General features: G+C 37.1%; 1 protein-coding gene across 1 annotated transcript; it reads left to right on the top strand.

The window, feature by feature from the left end:
* The first annotated feature begins 1,114 nt into the window (after window positions 1-1,114).
* LOC138349343 (uncharacterized) lies at window positions 1,115-2,181 on the top strand. The gene is made up of 2 exons (XM_069299667.1): window positions 1,115-1,483; window positions 1,534-2,181. Exons 1-2 carry the CDS (start codon window positions 1,115-1,117, stop codon window positions 2,179-2,181), a joined length of 1,017 nt encoding a protein of 338 aa, XP_069155768.1.
* The last annotated feature ends 12,136 nt before the right edge of the window (window positions 2,182-14,317 follow it).

Below are 14,317 nucleotides of genomic sequence, written 5' to 3'. Positions count from 1 at the left end.
ATATGCTAGCTTCAGCTTCAACTAAGCCTGGTCAGCCTCCACAGTGATAAAGCATGTTGTCTGAACCTGGTTCTCTTAGCTGTTTTCACTCTGTATTGTTGTTCCTTGTTTTGTTGCCAGAACAATTTACATTGCTCACCTGGATGGGCGTATTTTGTTGCTATGGATATTGATTAGTGTTGATTAGCTGCTGTTTATGTCTTTTTGATTCGTCAAAAGGGGGAAGAGTTATTTGGAATTATTTGCGTGTGCATCACACGTTACGTGTTTGTCTTCATCAAAAAGGGGGAATATGATAGAATGTGATAGAATCATTATTTCATTTTGATGATAGACAAAAAGCGCAAAGAATAGTAGAAAATGTACGCAGCGAAAGAAGTCCAAGATCAAGTGAAATAGAGTTATTTGTCAAAGTAAAAATAATATATTAAAGGTACAAGCCAATATAAATAAGAAAAACCTTAAATATATTATTAAGGAAGGAAGTTGTGTATAATAAGGATTCTAAGTAAAAAAGAATCCTTGTTTAAACATAACTTTCTTACCTTATTAGTGGGGATTGTACAAGGCAACAACCATATAAGAAGCACACGAGGCAAAGAAATCATTCATGACTTCACGCAGAGAACAGGGGGAATTATTCATCAAACTGAGGTCTTCAAGATTTATAGGATTGCCACAGACAAAACGTTCTTCAGTTAGAAGGTTTTATCACGAAGAATTATTGGTCTTGTCTTTGTTATTAATTGTAATTTACAGTTTATTGTACAAAGGGTGGGTTTGGCTCTTTGTAGGGTTGAGTGTTAGTAAGAGTTGTAACAAAAGGTGGGTTTGGCCTTTTGGAGAGATCGATTGGAGTCAATCGAGGGAGTAGTAGAGATAAGACTTTTGATTATTGAGTTGTAATCACAAAATCTTATAGTTGAATTAATAAAACGAGTTTTTTCCTTCCTTGAGTGAGAAAGGTTTTTAATTCAATAAGTGTTTGTGTCTTTACTCTGTCTTTACTTAAAAGCAACTTACACGAACCTGGTTCGTGTTCTGGGGTAAGGTTTCTTCAATTGGTATCAGAGCAGGTCTATTCGTTAAAAGATTCACACCTTGAAAAGACTGAATGGCAGCAGCACCTACCCCACAAGAGGGAGCTTCACAAACACGACCACCACTGTTCAATGGCAAATATTATGGATGGTGGAAAAATCGTATGATGGACCATCTTATTGGCGAAAACCCTGATCTATGGGGAGTAATTCTAGATGGCCCAACCATACCTATGAAAATCGGAACTGATGGAATCACCAAAATCCCAAAGGAAAGAAAAGAATGGAATGTTGAAGACAAGGTTGCAATTCAAAACAATGCTAAAGCCAAGAAAATTCTGATATGTGGCATAGGACCAGACGAATACAATCGAATCTCGTCATGTCAAGATGCCAAAGCCATATGGGAAACACTGCAAACAACTCATGAGGGAACAACGCAAGTCAAGAAGTCTAAAATTGATAACTTGAATAGGCAATATGAGCTGTTCAGGATGGCAAAGGGGAGACTATTCAAGACATGCACACCAGGTTCACCTCCATCATTAATGAGATGTACTCTTTAGGAGAGATAGTGCCTAATGGAAAGGCAGTAAGGAAACTCTTGAGTGTCCTTCCTGAAACTTGGGAAAGCAAAGTCGAGGCTATCACTGAAGCCCGCGACCTAGACTCACTGGCCATGGATGAGTTAATTGGTAATCTCATCACATACGAACTCAAGAAAAACCAAGAAAAGGAAATTGGAGGAAAAAGAAAGGAAAGGAACCTGGTTCAAAAAGCTACTACATCAGATGATTTTGAAGAGGAAAATATTGCCCTCATAACCAAAAGGTTCACGAGAATGCTAAAGAGAGGGCAGACCTTTCAAAATAAAGCTTCTCAAAAACCATCTGAAAACACTAAAGACCAGGTTTGTCATAAGTGTGGGAGCCCAGATCACTTCATTAAATTTTGTCCACTTTGGGCCTTAGAGCAGAAAAAGGCAAACTTTGAGAAGGGAAAAGACATCAAAAAGGATAAGTTTGTCCCCTCAAACAGAAGAATGACAACTCAAGAGGCAGATATGTCAATGAAGAGGGCCTTTACAGCAATGGGGAATTCATCTGATGAAGAGTCTGAGGGTGATGAGACAGAAAACTAGTCTCTTCTTGCACTAGAACAAGAAGATGATTATGGCTTTTTTGCCCTTGTAGCAGTGGAAACAAGGGAAGAAAAGAAAACTTGCAGATCACAAGAAACCATATTAGCACTTATGGCTGGATTAGATTCTGAAAAAGAAGAAGAAGAAGAAGACATAAATGAAAAGGTTAGTCTTCATAACTTACAAGACAATCTAGGTTCATACTCAAAATGAGAGTTAGAATCTTTACTCTACACTCTCATTGATGAATATAAAATCATAGACTCAAAAAGGGAACTGATAATGGAAGACTATGCATCACTAAGAGAAGAAAACAAGTGTCTTGAAAAACAGAATCTTCATCTTTTATCCAAGAATAACAAACTAAGTAAAAATCTAGAACTGGTAATTAAAAGGAATGAAACACTCTCCAAAGAGCTTCTTGTGACTAAAACTGAAGCAGAAAATGGAATGAGATGGACCAGGTCCTCCATACTGCTTGACAATATTCACATGAATCGCACATTGGAGAAACATGGGATAGGTTTTGATAGAACCAGCTCTCAAGGAAAAAATCCCAACATAGACTGTTTATGCATGCACTGTGGACTGGTAGGACATAAAAGTCATGATTGTCAAAAGAAACAAACTGCCCATAACAAAAACTTGAAATACTTGAGAAAACTTCATCATGATAAACCCAATGAGCAAAAACAAATCCTTATAGACAAGTCTCTTCCTAGATGGTCCAGAAGAAATCTTATTCACCCATTACCTAAGCTTAAATCAAAATGGATTTGGGTACTAAAATCTAAAATCCAAAAATAAATTGCAGGGATCAGTGAAGAGGAAGCAGCAACAATGGTACTTGGATAGTGCATGCTCAAGACACATGACTGGAGATAAAAGAAGCTTCCTCTCACTCAAGAATATCAAAGGAGGAAATGTTGCCTTTGGAAATGGTAAAAGTGGAGAAATTCAAGGAATTGGAAAGGTTGGAACAATGAATACTGCAATTGAGAATGTATATTATGTAAATGGTCTACAACATAATCTTTTGAGTGTATCACAAATATGTGATAAAGGAAAAAACGTCCTTTTTACAAAAAAAGAATGCAGAGTAACAAACTCAGTGACTGGAAATCTGGTTCTACTAGAAAAGAGACACAAGAATGTGTACAAAGTCAAGACTGTTGACTCCAAGGAAGATAATCTTAAATGTCTGAGTGCAGTCTCAGATTGCTCCATGCTATGGTACAAAAGAATGGGACACATTAGCATGACAACTATAAACAAACTCATATCTAAAGACCTGGTTAGGGGACTGCCAACAAAAGTTTCAAGGACAACCAAGTATGTGGAACCTACATTCAAGGAAAACAGGTTAGGTCATCCTTCAAACCAAAGTTCACAGTAAGTACTACTAAGCCTCTTGAATTGCTTCACATGGATTTGTGTGGACCAATGCGTGTGCAAAGCATTTGTAATAGTTGATGACTACTCAAGATTCACTTGGACATTGTTTCTTGCAACAAAGGACGAGAGATTCACTATGTTCGAAGCTTTTGCAAAGCTGGTTCAGAAGAAATTCAACAAAGAAATAATTAGCATCAGATCTGATCATGCACTGGAGTTTGAGAACTCACAATTCCTACAATTTTGTACTACAAATGGGATTGAGCATAACTTCTCAGCACCTAGAACACCACAAAAAAATGGTGTTGTTGAGAGGAAAAATAGAACATTGAAAGATATTGCAAGAACAATGTTAATCTCAAGCAAACTTCCAAAATTCTATTGGGCTGAAGCAGTAAATACAGGATGTTATCTAATAAATAGATGTATGATCAGATCAGTGTTAAACAGAACACCATATGAGCTACTAAAAGGAAGAAAACCAAATCTAGCACATCTTAGGGCCTTTGGATGTGTATGTTTTATACACAACAATGACAAAAACAATTTGGGAAAATTCGATGCCAAGAGTGATGAAGGAATCTTTCTAGGGTACTCATCACAAAGCAAGGCCTATAAGGTACTGAATAAAAGAACAAATCGTGTAGAAGAAGGTGTCCATGTTGTCTTTGATGAACATACTAGTGAAGTTGAAGGAAATTTAGAGGATGAACAAGATGATGGAACCTGCTCCAAGCCGTCAGACCCAAAAACACGGGAAAAAGAACTCATACCATCTGACAAAACATCTGAAAAAGGAGATAAGTCTGCTAATGAAACTGATTCATCTGCACCTCAAGAAGTAGTAAGTATTCCTACTCATAATTTGAAACATCAAAGCTCTCACTCTCTGCAAAATGTTCTCACTCCTCTTAACTCAGGCATATCTACAAGATCCAAACTACGTAGTATGTGTGCATTCTCTGCCTATGTGTCCCTGATTGAGCCCAAAAATACAAAGGAAGCATTGCTAGACTCTGAATGGATTGGTGCTATGCAAGAAGAACTCAACCAATTTGTAAGAAGCAGAGTGTGGAACCTGGTTCCAAAGCCCCAAAACAGAACAGTAATAGGAACTAGGTGGGTGTTTAGAAACAAGCTCGATGAGCAAGGTCAAATAGTGCGCAACAAAGCTAGGCTAGTTGTACAGGGATACAACCAAGAAGAAGGTATAGATTATGATGAAACCTTCAAACCAGTAGCAAGAATTTAGGCAATTAGAATACTGGTTGCATATGTTGCTCACATGGAGTTTAAACTCTACCAAATGGATGTCAAAAGTGCCTTTTCAAAAGGTTACCTACAAGAAGAGGTGTATGTAAAACAACCTCCAGGTTTTGAAAACACCAGATATCCCGATCATGTATACAAATTGGACAAAGCACTCTATGGGTTGAAACAAGCACCAAGAGCATGGTATGACCGATTGTCTACCTTCCTTCTCACACATGGATATACAAGAGGAAAGATTGACAATACACTGTTTCTTCGAAAACAAGGTAAAGATCTATTTATAGTCCAAGTATATGTAGATGACATTATATTTGGATGAACCAATGACTCACTAGGAGTAGAATTTGCTCAACTAATGAATAGTGAGTTCGAGATGAGTATGATGGGAGAATTGAACTTCTTCTTGGGACTCCAAATTAAGCAAACTCCAGTTGGAACATCAATTCATCAGCAAAAGTACATCTAGGAATTACTGAAGAAGTATGATATGAGTGAAGCGAAGACTAATGATACCCCCATTGGGACAACAACAAAGCTCGATAAAAATTAATCAGGTTCACCAGTCAATTACACTAGATATAGAGGTATGATTGGATCACTCCTATATCTCACTGCCAGCAGACCTGATATAGTGTTTAGTGTTTGTCTATGTGCAAGATTTCAGTCGTGTCCAAAGGAATCACATCTAAAAGCTGTCAAGAGAATCCTGAGATATTTGAAAGGTACAATAAACCTGGTTCTATGGTATCCAACTGGTGATTTTTTTGATCTAAAGGGATTTGCTGACGCTGATTATGCAGGACACATGGTTGACAGAAAAAGTACTTCTGGGATGGCACACTTCTTAGGACCATGTCTGATTTCCTGGGCAACAAGAAAACAAAATTCCGTGGCTCGATCTACTGCAGAGGCTGAGTATGTTGCAGCTGCTTCTTGTTGTGCCCAACTTCTTTGGATAAAACAGCAGCTCAAAGACTTTGGTATAGAAAAAGGTTGTATTCCTATTCTATGTGATAACACAAGTGCTATAAACATGGCCAAAAACCCAGTTCAACACAAGCGCACCAAACACATAGATGTTAGACACCACTTTCTTCGTGATAATGTTGAAAAAGGAAACATAATTATGGAGTTCTGGAAAATTGAGAATCAAGTTGCGGACATCTTCACCAAGGTACTAGGAAGAGAGTTATTTCAGAAAAATAGACTTGAGTTAGGGCTCATCTTCTTGGAATAAACCATGCCCAACCAAGTTCTACTGAGATATAAACCAGGTTCATCTTCTCTCTCCCATGCCCCTTGACAAGCAGGTGCAACCGTCACGGTGCACGTCCCCTCGATGTCAATCCCCCATCATTACTCCAATCCCTTGATTACCACACTAAACCCACTCCCAATAAAGCACTTTCTCTAAACTAGCAACCTCCCATCTCTCATCTTCATTCTTCAGAAAACCAAGAAACCAGAATCCCTTCCATAACCATGACTAATCCACTTGTTGCTTACTCCGATGACGACAGCTCGTCTGATAGTGCATCTCTTCAGGGGGAAGAAAACCAAGTTGTGGATGGTGTGCCCGATCTTGGGGATGAAACCCAACTCCCAACCACATCTTCATCACCACCACCAAAAACCTCATCCCCACCACCACCAAAAGCTCCATCACCACCACCAAAAGCCCCATCGCCACCACCAAAAACTCCATCGCCACCACCAAAAACTCCTTCTCCAACACCAAAAGCTACATTTCCAACACCACAAGTAGCCCCCTCATCATCACCAGTTAAAGGAGCATCGTCACCTGTCGTTACTGACTCTTCATCACTACTCATCATCGAATCTCCCCCATCACCAGTTCAAGAACCTCCAACATCACCAGCCCACGAAACCCTATTTTCACCAAACCCAACATCTCCCACAACCACTGTCCCAACCACCCCCCCTTCTTCACCATCTCACCAAACCACTCCTCAAAACCCACCACCTTCTCACACTCAAGATGATATTCGTTTGAGTTCCCTTCACCCTACAAAACCACGGCGGCCAAGAAAGCATATTGCCGTCAAACAGGCTCGCCCACATAGGCCAGTAACAAGGAGTGCGCATGCGGTCAAGCCAGCTGCTGATACAACATCTGGGGTGAAGCGTCGACGTTTGGGTAAGTCTCCTATCCCTTCATCAGTCTCTCCAATGGATCTTGCTTCTGAAACTGATGCTATGTCTGAGGGAAAACATTCTGCAACCCCTCAATCCAAAATAAAATCTGTGAAAAGAAATGTAGATAAATTTCTAAAAGTGGGAAGGAAAAAGTACTTCCAAACCAAATCAGTGCTTAGGGGTAGAATCTTTCATCCTGATATACTGTCAATGGATTTAGTGAAGCAGGTCTGTGAACTTCTAAGGTTTCAAGGGTGGGAGGAGTTATTTCTAGAACCTAGTTTGATTTATGAAAAGGAAGTGGTTGATTTCTATACAAATTTGGTAATCTTAGAAGGAGATGTGGTGTCGTCTAGTGTAAAAGGTGTTGATATTGTGTTTGATGCAACCAAGCTTGGGGAAATATTGCATATACCATCTGTAGGTATAAATGAGTACAATTGGAGTTTTGATGAGTATTCAAGTCTGCCAGCTCGATTCTCGCAAGGCAGAGTCAATTCCAGGGCTCACACTGTTTTACAGGGAATAATGCGATCTTTGCATAAGCTTCTGTTTGAGATAGTTCATAAGGTTATACTGCCTAGAGGTCACCAACGTCACATTGCCTCCATACGAGACATGGGACTTATGAGTGCACTTGAGTGCAAAGAGCTTATTGATTGGCCTACATTGATTATTAAACATCTTGGAATTGTGGATCCTTAGTTAGGCTCCCATCAGTTAGCCTTTGGCAACCTATTGACTAGGGTGTTTGATGCTTTTGAAGTACCACTGGGTGAAGGCAGGATCTTAACTCGTGCAGATATGTTCACTCAAACTATCCTAGCTGATTGTGGCGTTCCTATGGAGTCAGAGAAGGTTGCAACAGCGTCTCCACGTACATCTGGTCCTGTTGCTCAGTTACTTAGGGAGCTTAAAGTAGCTGAAGAAAAGAACGCCTCTCTTGAATCAGACAATCAGAAGTTACGTGCTGAGCTCGATTCCTCAAACACTGAAATACACAGGTTGAAGGATCAATTGGTGCAGCAGCAACTTGCTAAAAATGCCAGAGTTGACAGAGTCTTGGATATGCTGACTTCAGCTTCAACTAAGCCTGGTCAGCCTCCACAGTGATAAAGCATGTTGTCTGAACCTGGTTCTCTTAGCTGTTTTCACTCTGTATTCTTGTTCCTTGTTTTGTTGCCAGAACAATTTACATTGCTCACCTGGATGGGCGTATTTTGTTGCTATGGATATTGATTAGTGTTGATTAGCCGCTGTTTATGTCTTTTTGATTCGTCAAAAAGGGGAAGAGTTATTTGGAATTATTTGCGTGTGCATCACACGTTACGTGTTTGTCTTCATCAAAAAGGGGGAATATGATAGAATGTGATAGAATCATTATTTCATTTTGATGATAGACAAAAAGCGCAAAGAATAGTAGAAAATGTACGCAGCGAAAGAAGTCCAAGATCAAGTGAAATAGAGTTATTTGTCAAAGTCAAAATAATATATTAAAGGTACAAGCCAATATAAATAAGAAAAACCTTAAATATATTATTAAGGAAGGAAGTTGTGTATAATAAGGATTCTAAGTTAAAAAGAATCCTTGTTTAAACATAACTTTCTAACCTTATTAGTGGGGATTGTACAAGGCAACAACCATATAAGAAGCACATGAGGCAAAGAAATCATTCATGACTTCACGCAGAGAACAGGGGGAATTATTCATCAAACTGAGGTCTTCAAGATTGATAGGATTGCCACGGACAAAACATTCTTGAGTTAGAAGGTTTTATCACGAAGAATTATTGGTCTTGTCTTTGTTCTTAATTGTAATTTACAGTTTATTGTACAAAGGGTGGGTTTGGCTCTTTGTAGGGTTCAGTGTTAGTAAGTGTTTTAACAAAAGGTGGGTTTGGCCTTTTGGAGAGATCGATTGGAGTCAATCGAGGGATTAGTAGAGATAAGACTTTTGATTATTGAGTTGTAATCACAAAATCTTATAGTTGAATTAATAAAACGAGGTTTTTCCTTCCTTGAGTGAGGAAGGTTTTTAATTCAATAAGTGTTTGTGTCTTTACTCTGTCTTTACTTAAAAGCAACATACACGAACCTGGTTCGTGTTCTGGGGTAAGGTTTCTTCACTTACCTTTTTGTTCACTACATTAATGCCTTTTGTCTTTTTCCGTTTTCACTATTCCCACAATAACCTTAATTTGTCCAAAAAGATAAAATAAAATATTCAGACCATCCAACATATATCTTGATCATATTGAAAGGAAGAAAAGCTTGATTACTTTACCCGATTCACAAAGTTTTCTTTTGTTCTTGTTTTTCCCCGCAGTCAATTCTCTCGTTCTCTCAAGTCCACACGTTCTCCTCTTTACCTTTTTCAATAATGTCCCGTATGTTAACTTTAAATAATTTAATTCACTTTAACCCGTGGTGTATAGATTATTATTAAATGATTTCTTTAGTCCATTAACTACTAATTAATTGATTCAAGTTACACTAATATTTAAATTTTCCAAAAATAACCTTCCGGGTCATTACAACTACTTTTAGAAAGTGTGTTATTGTAGATAGATCAAAATGATATGAGCATTGCACAATACTTTCACAAAGTGAAGTCGATATGCCACGAAATATCAAAAGTGCAACAAACAACTACAATTAGGGAAACCTGGATAAAAAGAATAATAATTCATGGTTTGATATCTGAGTATAGAAACTTTGTTATTGAAGTACAGGGATGGAAAGTTCAACCATCACTTGTTAAGTTTGAGAATATGTGTGCTAGGCAAGAAACCATGGCTAAGAAAATGAGCGGAGTTTCATAGTAAAGTGAGGAGGAAGCACTCTATATCAACAAAAGCAGGGGGAACTCAAGTAGTACAATGTAGCTGTGACTAAAAGAAGTGAAATTAAGGAAAAAAATCATCAAGGAGAGGAGAATTATCATCCAATGAGAGCTTCAAAGAACTATTGGGGCAAAACCAAGGGGTTTTAAGGCAAGTTTCATCACTATAGAAAGATTGGACATAAAGCCAAGGTTTGTTGGTCTAATAAAAAGGTTGTTGAGAGCAATGCTGCAGCCACTTCAAGTCAAAGGAAAAAGAATGAATATGATTGGGATGCTGAAGTATTTTTGTTGTAGAACAAGAGGAGTTAGCTCTTACAGTAACAACCTTTAAACAAATTTATTATGAGAGTGACTGGATTTTTTACTTAGGGTGATCAAAAAATATGAATGGCGACAAGGAGCAGATGCAAAATCTAATCAAGTACAAGGGAAATCGTGAGGTGGTGACAATCGATGATACAAAATTATCGATAACTCATATCGGTAAGGTTGTAGTGTCACCAAATAGTAATGTTTATATGATGTTGCTTCAAAATGTTTATAATGTCCAGGGAATGAAGAAAACTCTTCTTTCAGTAGCACAGCTAACATCTACAGGTCATTTTATTCTATTTGGTCCCCAAGATGTAAGTATATATCAAGATCTTGAGATTAAAGAAAGCCAGTAAATAAGGGACAAAGATTGAATTCTGTTTATGTTATGTTGACAGAAACCACATATATAGACAGAACAAGGAAAAAATTAAATTGCAGACTTATGGCATGTGCGGTTGACGCACGTTAGCTAATCTATACTTAAGTGTCATGATGGAAAAGTCAATGTTGAAGGGTCTTTCGAAACTCCCACTAAGGACAGATGTTTTATGTGTGGATTGCCAATATGGTAAAGCACATCAATTTCCGTACGAGGATTTAAAATATAAGGCCAAGGAACCATTACAATTAATTCACTCTGATGTATTTGGACCTCTAAAGAAACTCTCTGTTTGTGGGATGAAATATATGTTAACCTTCATTGATGATTTTTCCAGGTATGTATGGATTTATTTTCTTAAGGAAAAGTCTTATACATTTTTAAAATTCAATGAATTTATAAAGGTTTTTGAAATAGAAGTTGGCAAGAAAATTCTTTGCCTGCGAACTGCCAATGGTGGGGAATACACATCATATGAATTCTCTAAATTCCTTCTGAAGTATGAAAAACGTCATCAACTGATATGTCCAAATACTCCAAATGGTGTAGGAGAACGAAAGAACAGTCACATAGCAGAAATCTGTCGAAGCTTGCTTCACGCAAAAAATGTTTCGGGACAATTTTGGGTGGAAGCTATGAAAATTGTTGCTTTTGTGATCAATAGAATATCTCAACAAAGGTTAAGTTTTCTTTCACCTTTTGAGAAGTTATGGTATATTAAACCGTTCGTTAGCTATTTTCATGTTTTCGGATGTGTATTCTATGTATTTATACCTAACCATTTACGTAGTCATATGGACAAAAAGGTTGTTAGGTGTATCTTTGTTGCATATGACAGTAAATAAAAAAGGGTGGCATTTTGTTTATGCAAGCACGGGAAAGTGTTACACTTTTCGGAATGTGATATTTGATGAAACTTCTTTATGGTTGCCTTCAAAAAAGGAGATTCTGTCAGATTCAAATGTTCTCAAAGATGTGTTGGACTCGTCTCATGTCCAGCTGAGTTTAGATGAAGCTGAAGCTGAAGCTAAAAAAGATACTGCTGAAAAAGGCTTGGCTCAAAATTCTTGGCAAATTGGTGTATATCAATAGCTAAGTGATGCAGACGAGCTAAGTGGAACAATACCCCCCCCCCCCCCCCCCGTCTATTAGAAGGTTATTAAGAAACAGAAAGTTTAATCCAAACTATGCCAATGCTGCCATAGTAGACGAAGAAGATGAAACAGAACCAACGAATTTGGAGGAAGCATTCAAAAATCCGAAGTGGATTAAACCTACGAAGGAGGAGATTGATGTGCTATAACTAAATAAAACATAGGAGCTCGTGGTAAAGCTAAGAGATGTCAAACCAATTTCTTTCAAATAGATTTACAAGATAAAGCGTCACACAAATGGGTCAATTGTAAGGAACAAAGATCATCTTGCAGCCCAGGGCTTTTCTCAACAATATGGACTAGATTATGATGAAACATTTAGTCCAATGGCTAAGCTTACTACAGTCCGGATCATACTTGCACTTGCTTCTAGTAAAAATTGGAACCTATGAAAGAAGGACATAAAGAATGTCTTTCTGCACAGAGAGTTGGATCGAGAGATCTACATGTGTCAACTAATGGGATTTCAGAGTCAAGATTATCCCAAGTATGTATGTAGGATTCGAAAAGCTCTATATGGGTTAAAGAAAGCACCAAGGGCATGGTATAGTAAGATTTCTGAATTTCTTACTCATAGTTATTATTCTGTAGCACCGGCAAATTCCAGCTTATTTGTGAAAATTTTTGGAAAGAAACTAGCCATTGTGCTATTATATGTGGATGATCTACTTCTAACAGGAGACTGTGAATAAGAAATTCTTCTATCAAGTAAGAATTTATCAGTTTGCGTCAGTTTGCTTCCAGATTAAGGAACTTAGACAACTCAAACATTTTCTTGGCTTTGAGGTTGATTGTAATGAAGATGAAATTTGTTTGCATCAGAAAAGATATTCTAAAGATCTGTTGATGAAGTTTGGAATGTTGAATTGCAATCCAATATCAACACCATTGGAGCCAAATGCTAGGATTTGTGCACATGAAGGAAAAGACTTAGCATATGTGACGATGTATCGACAATTGGTAGGTAACATGATTTATTTTTATCAGACTCGATCGAAAATTTCTTTTGCAGTTGGTGTGATGAGTCGCTACATGCATAATCCAAAGAAGCACCCTATAGAAGTTTTTCGATGAATACAAAGATATGTGAAAAGTAAATCGATTATGGTCTTTTGTACAAGAAAGGTGAAGAATTCATGTTGGTTGGATATTGTGACTCATAATATGCAGGGGGTCATGATACCCAATGTTCAAAAACTAACTATGTGTTTAATCTCAAAGATGGAGTGATTTCGTGGTGAAGCAAAAGTCAACCAACTGTGTCGGTGTCAACAACAGAAGCAAAGTATAGGGCAGCAGCAGTTACAACACAAAAAAGTATGTGCCTTATGCAATTGATTAAGGCTTTACACAAACCAGTTTGCTACTCGGCTACCTTGTACAGTGATAATCAGTTAGCAATTTGCTTAGCTAAATTCCATTTTTTCCTTATAGGATGAAACACGTGAAAATAATTACCACTTCATCAGGGAAAAAGTGTTGCAAGGAGAGATTGATTTGCAGGATATTAAAACTGAGCAACAAATTGCAGACATGTTCACGAAAGGCTTAAGTTTCAATAAGTTTGAAAGTTTATGTCAATAACTAGGCATGGTTAAGACCGAAACTGATGTCGAGAGGGGTGTTAAAAGTTGTACAACATCAGCCGCTATTATTTAGTTTGACTAAGTCTGCAGTAGATCTATATTTTAGTTTTCAGTTGGTAGTTGTTTTCTTTTTACTCTTGATGGTTTTTCTATTGTGTAGTATTGCAGAATTGTATTTCTAATGATTAGGTGAGTTCATTTAGTGGAATTACATTAGTGGTTTAGTGGGAATATGATTCAATAACATGTAAACCTATATAAGGCTACAAAGTCTATTGAATAATATCATCTTATAACAATCTCTATAACACAACTTGGTTATCTTTTATTCTTCTGGTTATTTCCTTTTCTTCAACTATTGGTTTCTCTATCGGCTTGTCTTCATCACTCTCTACCAATTTAAGGTGCACTTTTTATTCTTGGGGAGTCCAAAAGATTAAATTTGATTGGAAATTTGCACATGAAATCTTCAAAATGTTTTAATGAAATTGATATATTTATAATGGAAAAGGGTCATATTTTTCCTTGTACACTTGGAAAAGGGTCATTTTACCCTCAATTATACTTTTTTAATATACTAGTTCTCAAACACGTGAAACACATGTGTATTTCATACCATTTTAAATTACACAAACACACAGTCAACTATGAAACTGCGTGCTTCAAACATATTGCATGTCCACATATGAAAGTTTAAATATGCAAAGGCATAACTTATATCAATTTGAGTTTTATTGCAACAGAAACTTTTCATAAATATATATTATACTAAAAGAAGTGAATATGTTGCTAGATTAGAAATATTACAAAAAGTGTGGTCTATATTTGTAGCTAAACCAATTATCTTGGCACATATTTACGTGAAGTAGACTCTTTTTGGAGGAGAAATCTAACCAAAGAAAGAAAATGAAATAATCGAACAAACCAACCTTACGATACACTTTATAAAGTATATATATATATATATATATATATATATATATATAGCTTTGCACATGGCCAAGTTATACTAGAAACATATTATAGTTTATAA

This window comes from Solanum lycopersicum, chromosome 6 (assembly GCF_036512215.1).
Source record: "Solanum lycopersicum chromosome 6, SLM_r2.1".
NCBI lineage: Eukaryota > Viridiplantae > Streptophyta > Magnoliopsida > Solanales > Solanaceae > Solanum > Solanum lycopersicum.
This window is presented reverse-complemented; position numbering and strand designations above follow the sequence as displayed.

Bases quoted from the DNA above. Each gene is read 5' to 3' on its own strand.
- LOC138349343 (XM_069299667.1), top strand. From the start codon at position 1,115: ATGGCAGCAGCACCTACCCCACAAGAGGGAGCTTCACAAACACGACCA. The intron at 1,484-1,533 runs GTCAAGAAGTCT...TGAGCTGTTCAG, and splicing joins CTCATGAGGGAACAACGCAA to GATGGCAAAGGGGAGACTAT.